The sequence below is a fragment of the Lactuca serriola genome, chromosome 8 (genome assembly GCF_051521515.1).
Source record: "Lactuca serriola cultivar US96UC23 chromosome 8, Lser_US96UC23_V15, whole genome shotgun sequence".
NCBI lineage: Eukaryota > Viridiplantae > Streptophyta > Magnoliopsida > Asterales > Asteraceae > Lactuca > Lactuca serriola.
This window is the reverse complement of record NC_136415.1, coordinates 246,624,119-246,632,201: the sequence shown is the minus strand read 5'-3', so window position 1 is coordinate 246,632,201 and position 8,083 is coordinate 246,624,119. Positions and strand designations below refer to the sequence as shown.

Sequence of the window (8,083 nt, the reverse complement as noted above, 5' to 3'; positions counted from 1 at the left end):
AAAGACAAAGACCTAATCCTAATGAAAGTGGTGAAGAATGTTCCCAAATACCAATCACCAATCAATCAATCCCTTCCGTTTCTAATCCTAATGGAACTCGACAAACACCAATCACCAATCAATCAACCCCTTCGGTTTCTAATGCAACTCCACAAACACCATGCTCTAACCAACCTAATGATAATGTTGACTTGAAAGATCTTCCAAAGGACCCGACTGATAGGCCATTGATTACAAGTTACAAACCAAATATAAGAGCTGATGTAAGAAGAGCATATTTGCTTCAAGGACCGTGTCAAGTAAGGGCACATAAGTTTCCTAAAAAAAATAGGTGATAGATTTAGAAGATTCGTTCCTTCATGGTTTGATAACTTTGATTGGTTGGAATATAGTGTGAAAAAGAATAGTGCATATTGTTACCCAAGGTTTTGATACTTGGAATAAAAAAAGATGCATTTCGGACTCATGTGGGTGGTGTTGATAGTTTTCACAACAAAGCAAAAGAAAGTGTGAGTTTTTAATCAGGGAAAAACAAGCTATTAATGTAGTCTTGAGGAGGAAAACCGAAGCAGAGGACCATAAATATAAAGCTCGATTACGTGTTTCTATTATTGTTGTTAGACTTTTATTGAAAACCGGTTTACCGTTTCGTGGTCATGACGAGTCGGTTAACTTGGAAAATAAAGGGTTTTACATTGAAGTGTTAAAAGTCATTCGAGAGACTAGTGAAGATATTTTCAACAAGAAGTTGTGCAATTTTTTGCACAAGAAGTACTTTTGAGTATTCGTGAAGAGATTTGTCAAGATTTTTTTGCTTTACTAGTTGACGAATCTAGTGATGTTTCAAAAAAGGAACAAATGGCTATTGTTTTGCGTTATATCGATAGTCTTGGCTTTGTGAAAGAAAGATTCATAGGACTAGTGCACGTGAAGGATATATCTTCTTTGACACTCAAAAAAGCCATAAATGAAGTAATTACAAGTAATAAGTTGAGTTTTAGTCAGGTAATTTATTCTTTAGTTTTTTGTTATTTCAATTTAGTTATATATATATATATATATATATATATATATATATATATATATATATATATACTAGCCGTGTAACCACGCAAAGCAGCGGCAACGAATAGTTTATGAGTGATGATTAATTCATTTTGGTGAATAATTTTCTTGATGCTATCAAATCGAATCATAAAAACCATTCCTTATCAACTAAGTTACAAAATATTAATAATATTTAGTTCTTACAATCTCAAAAGCTAATAAATTTATTTATTTGTCACTTCCTTGCAAATTGTAATCAATCAATCATAATGTTAACTTCAAATAACCATAACATACTTTGAAGGATGCAACATTTAACACTCGGTGTTCTCCTACTGTTATTGCAAAAAAAAAAAAAATCCAATCATTTCACCATTTTCATGCACCTGTTATTGTACCTTTAAAAATATCATTGTTAATATATCAATTATTTTTAAAATTAAAATCAAATAAACTTGACATTGTCATTATAATGTCACCGTTTTGTATTTTAGCATTGTAGTGAGCAACATATTTAGGTTCCCTTCCTCCAACCCTTCATTGATCTTACAAACACGAATGATCCAAAAACTATAATATAGACAAAAACATTAATCAACCCTTATGCATAGATCTCAAACAACAAAGTTTCCACACAAAGGGCATTTTTGTCACTACAAAAATTTTCACTAAAGATTATCATCATTAAAGGAAACTTTTCTAATCATGCGAAAGTAATATCTGGTGTTGGAATTGTGCCAATGCTTATTAGGTATTGGGTTAAATAAGTAATTTTGTTACCTTTACTTCTTAGGTCCTAAGATAAGAGTAAATAAAGCTTAAGAGTCAACACCAATACATGCTACAAGAAAATAGATTCAAGGATTATTGTAGTGCATAAACAAGTTACATACCTCAGAAATTGCAACTGAAAGCAAAAAAATCTCTAAAATGGGGGATTTCTATGGTGGGTTCAACATAGGACCCGTCACTATTGTTATTAGTGAAAGCACCTCCCAAATAATGAACCATCAAGCCACGGTTTCTAAACCAAATGAAAAAATATGATTAAAAATACCATTATAACATCATACTTCTCAAAAACATGTGTTATAATGTAAACTTACCAACCAAACAAATTCAACGATGAGATGTTAGACAATGACTTGAACATCTTTATATCAAGCCCGCTCCATTTCCAATTCTCAGTTTTGCACCAGATTATGATAAATTAATATATAATTTACCTCATAAGTTCTAATGTTATAGAAAAGAACCTACAAAAGAAATTAAGTAGGTAGTCAAACTATAAAAATTATACTCACAAAACCATTGTTGATTGGATATAATTTAAGGGAGCTAAAATCATTAGAAAATTAATAAGTAACTTACTGTTGAGGGATGTTTTAAACATGATTATTATAACTTTATAGCTATACATTATCTTCAAATAGGAAGTCAGTTCGACACATGTTTCATTCGGAAAATGATGACCAAATGATCAGAGAAGTTGTTCCCCAGACCTAGAATAAGTGGTATCTTCTCCACCTACAGATGTTGCATCAAGTCATCAAAAAGATTAATGTATTGTTCACATATAATCCAAGAAATGTAAATAAAAGGTAATAACTCTTTAACTTATTGATGGTAATAAAGAAAAAAAGAATGTAAACTAAAACTTGATATAAAGAATTATTAATCAAATTATTACATTAAACTAATAATTTAATTTATTAAAGTTAATATAATTTATTTCTATTATTGAATGACCTTCGATTCAATGTAATAATTTATTAAACTAAAAAAAGGTAATAAAGAAAAAAGAATGTAAGCCTGATTTATTTACAAAACTCCATAAACTAAAACTTGATATAAAAAATCAAATTAACATACAAATTGCCATTTTGACAAAAACAAAAGGCCTCTTTTCTCCTCACCTGTAACATCTGTTTCTTTCCAAGAAAGTACCTCATTTTCACAAAACATGTATAATTTATTAAAACCAGGGAGAATAGCCTACCAAATAGAACAGATACCCGAGCATAGAAGGTGATTTTATAGAATAAACATGCATTCTTAGGTAAATGGAAGCATTACCTTTAAAGATGTTAGAACTTGTGAACAATGTGATTGTTTTGAAGGAGAGGCTCACATCTGCGAATTCGGAATCATACTTACAAAGGAGATTAGACAGAATCACGACTGCACCATTATTTGTGTCTGCTCTTCCTTTACCTCTAAGGAACTTTCGAGCAGCGAATGAATCCCTAAGACGATTGGGGTTTAAATGTGTGTGAAAGAGAGATGGAGCATGCAGGGATTATTAAGAGACATGGGTCTTTTTTATCTTCGAAGGTGGATAAGGAGGGATTGATCGATATAGAGGGAAGGGGTTGTTACGTGGAGAGAAAAGGAGAGATTGAGCCATGAATGATGAGAGACGATCATATTTAGTTAGATTTTATAGATAATGATGAGAGACGATGGTAGATTTCGTGGAGGAGAGGGGGAGATGGTGAATTTCATGAAAGGAACGACTGCGAATCAGGGGAGGAGGAAGGAGCATACCTTTTGTTAATCAAGGGACCTTAAAGCTAGAAATATGTTTAGGGGTTTTTATGGAGAGACACCGGAGACGACATATATAGGAAAAAAAGAACTAAACTGAATGGGTCTTCTAATTTGAATCAGTCTCTCGTGCTTTCAGCAAAAATTTCACGAATTCTCATTTGAATAACTATTTTGATTTCAATGATATCATTATACAGTTATTGATAACAAGGGCCTGCAATATAAAGTTGTACTTCATTCTTTACTACTTAAAATATTATTATTTTATTAATGGTTAGTTGTATTATAAGCTTAATGGTTTGAACGTCTTAAAAAAATATTATTATTATATTGAATCTGTTTTAGAAATAATGTGATTTCTTTTATAAGGTAGTATATATATATATATATATATATATATATATATATATATATATATTAATTGTTTTAAATTTTAATAGATAAGAGGACAAGGTTACGATGGAGCTAGCAATATGCAGGGGGAATTCAATTGTTTGAAAGCTTTGATATTACAAAAGAATGACACGACTTTTTATGTACTTTGCTTTACACACCAACTTCAATTAGTAGGTGTGGCTGTAGCAAAGAAACATGATGGTGTTAGTGACTTTTTTGAGCAAATTTCGTTGGTGGTTAATGTTTTTTGTGCCTCGTGTAAGAAAAGACTTACTACGAGAGCAAGCAAGAGAAATGGTGCAAAAAGGCTTGTGTAGTGGTGAACTTGAAACCGGAATAGGTTTAAATCAAGAGACAACACTTGTTCGAGCGGGAGAAACAAGATGGGGTTCACATTTCAGCACACTCACAAGTTTGATGAATTAAGTTGTTTGCGGATGTTCTTGTAGTTTTAGATCTTGTGAAAGAGGAGGGAGGGTCATTGGCAAACCGTCAACAAGCATCTGGAATCTTAGCATATTTTAAATCATATGAGTTCGTGTTTTACTTACATATGTTGTATGACATTTTACACCTCACGGGTACATTGTCAAATCAACTTCAAAGAAAGATCTAGACATTTTAGAAGCAGCTTCGATGGTTAGAGGGACATTGGAGGCATTTCAATCTTTTAGAAACATAGGGTTTGCTAGCATTTTGCCAAAAGTATCATCTTTTTGTCAAACACACGAAATTGATACTTTAGATATGGAAGAGTTGTATATTGGTGCGAGAAAACGTAGGACTACAAAGACTAATAGGTTTCATTTTGAGGTTGAAACCTTCAACACGGTGGTAGATATGCAACTTACAGAATATCAGGATCGATTTAGTGAAACAAGCACCGAATTACAAGAATACACACGTGCTTTGAGCGCTTGTGATTCATTTGCACAATTTGACAAATTAAAGTTATTGAAGTTGGGTAAGTTATACAAGTATGACTTTAATGATTCAGATATGATAGACCTTGAAGGACAACTTGATATATTTTATCACTCTTGCATCAAAGATGAGCGCTTCACTAGTTTGAAAGGAATTTTCGACCTTTCTTGTTTGATGGTTAGTACGGGGAAGCATCGGTCTTATCCTTTGGCTTATAAACTTTTAAATTTGGCTTTGATATTACCTGTAGCAACCGCAAGTGTAGAAAGATGTATTTCAAAGATGAAGCTCTTGAAAACCGACTTGTGTAACAAAATTGGCGATGAATTTTTGAACGACGCATTGCTTTGTAATGTCGAGACCGAAGCACTTGCGAAAGTTGAGAATGAAAAAGTAATGGAGCGGTTTTAAAAGATGTCTGTATGAAGAGGACAAATTTAAGGATACAAGTTATCAATAATCTTATAGTTTTGATCATGAAAAGCCCGGTGCAAACATATTCTAGCCTTGGGTCAAGAAAAAAAAAGACTCCTAAAGTCACAAACATAATAAAGTTTCAAAATAAAACACACAATTTTACTAAAATCATTATTAATATTATCAAAACGATAATATTCATTAATATTATTTTTGGTTTGGCATAAATGTTTTGTAGAAATATGATTGTCCATAACTAAAAAGTGGGGGTGTTCAAGTTTCAAATCTTGATATCCGAAATTTTGGATACGGATTCGGATATCAAATCGTATATCTGAATTCAACTTTTTATTTGTTTATTTGTTACAAATACAAACATATCAATATATTCCCATATAACATTAAAAAAAAAAAAATTAACATAACCATTAGGTAAATATTGCCACCATTTTCTTGAATCAAACATTAACACAATATATGGATATTTAAACCTACAACCATAATCTACAATCCTAATAAAAGACTCTTTTGAAATGCCACGTGTCCTTTCTAGAGCTCCCTCCAGCCACATGGCAGCTTTATACACCTTGAAATTAAAATTTTCCCACCTATGCAACAATTCTTCCTTAAATGCCTTAAAATCAGGAACTAAATTTTGAAACAATCTAATCTTATCACAATAAATCATGAATCTAATGCCTTAAAATCAGGAACGAATTTAGAACAGTCATTGAATTTCGTCTCTTCTGTTTCCCACTCAAAATATGTTCTTCTCCACATCCTAACCTAAATTTTGATGGTGCTTCATTTTTTGTTTTTTTATTTTGGAATAAATTGGCACCACAAGTAACAACAATACTTTGGAATACAGATGTGTACTTTTAATGTGCTCCATCGCTTCTCCTTCCGTTCATCAGTAAGTCACCAAAATTGACTCCAATTTCTTCTTCGCTATTTCTTAAATCTAGGTGTTTCTTGGTTTAATTTCTTCAATAATTAGGTCAATTTCACAGTTTTCCCATCGCTACAGGTTCCCGTCTTCGATTTTGTTACTATTAGATTTATCATAAATTTAATTGAAGGTAAGTAACAAAGCTCTTCTTAAACGATTTGTTAGCTACATATTTTGATTTTGATTTTAATATGTGGAATTTGAATTTTTCGCAGGTTTCTTATGTGCGTTGATTATTCAATCTATTTTAATTTGATATAGTATCGAATGTAGGCGTATAAAAGAACAAGTGCAGATATGAAGATCTCTCTTTTAGTGGAAGAATAGTTCCAGGCCACCAAAATGATTCAAAGAAGTCTGATTTTTTGGTTGATAACAATTCTGCTCCTCTTGGGTAACATCTTATTCATTTTAGTGTTATCTAATGTAACGAGTATAAATGTTTCATGACTTATGCCCCAATTTGTTAACAAAAGTTTTTTTTTTTCTCTTTTGCCCATCATGGCCTCAAAACATGAGTTTTTGTATAATTTTTATTGCTCATTTCATGTATATTGCATTTGGTGGCTGCATCATATAAGAGTGTGGATTAACATGTTACAAGTTTGGGGGTGGGGCTATTATACACACGTTAGTAAATACCGCATCTTTTAATAGTATTATGCATCCATCTTTCTTACTTATGACTATTGATTATTCTTACCAATGTTAGCGAATGTAGTCTAAAAATCCAATTATTTCAGCTTAAACTTAGGTACTGAGGTCATACATCCTTTACGGTCTTTAGAGAGTGTTTGAGCTTCAAAGTCAATGATTATTATTACTACTTAACATGAAAACTAGCTATACATGCAAATAATAAACTCCAAAATTTTCAGGGGCAAAATTGTCTATAAAGAGAGATATTTGTCTATGATACAAGCCGATATAAGTTATTTCTTCAAAATTTCATGATTTTAGGGTTTATTTCATGATTTCAAACTTTTCTTCCTAAGCAGGACGAGACCTGGATTCTTTCTTATGCGTTTTGGCTCTTTTAAGGATAAACTTTCTACTCCTGCTCCGATACTAATTGTTAACGATTTCTGGTTTCGTTTAGAAAGTTCCTCAAAGAAAACGAGCAAGAAAGGAAAGATGTTATGGTGTTTGATTAATAAAATGTGTAGGAAAGGAAACACGGTCCTACAGGCTGTTAGTTTTAATTTTGAGTTTCGGATGAATAATAATGAAAAATAATAAAAGATTGATTATTAGGAGAAGTAATAAAAGTAAAAGAAATTTTTGGTATATGGTGCCATTTAAAATCATGAATTGTCTGAATATTATTTATATTAGAAGAATGCAAGGTTAAAAAGGAACGATACTTTTGGTCTTTTATGGAAAATGGGTATTGATAACATGTTTGGTACAGTGAGGGCATAAAGAATTGGAATACTTGGTTCAAAACTAAAGGCCATTAAAGTCGAGTCTAGAATAGTAGTGATAGGAGTAAATGGTAGGTTAAAAAGAAAAGAAAAGAGTATTTTGGTCATTTTATCCATTTTATAGATTTTACAAGGATTGGGGAAAAAAAAGGATGGATTTCTTACATCAACTTTTTATATAGTTCAAATTAAAATTGTTTTATAGAATTGTTGCTGCTACAATAGCAGATGTTCTTGCAAACACTTTTGATGTCTCTGTTTTATTGCTTATTGAGACCCTTAAGGACTTATAGTGGCAGAGGGTAAGCTTCTTTTTCAATATTTATTAATTATTTAATACTATGGTTATCGAAAATATTTTGAATGCAATAAG

At 31.6% G+C, this 8,083-nt stretch overlaps 1 protein-coding gene across 1 annotated transcript; it reads left to right on the top strand.

Moving 5' to 3' along the window:
- Nucleotides 1-4,629: 4,629 nt before the first annotated feature.
- On the top strand, nt 4,630-5,328 carry LOC145067999 (uncharacterized). The gene has a single exon (XM_079015007.1). The coding sequence runs from the start codon at nt 4,630-4,632 to the stop codon at nt 5,326-5,328; it is 699 nt and encodes a 232-aa protein (XP_078871133.1).
- Nucleotides 5,329-8,083: the final 2,755 nt, after the last annotated feature.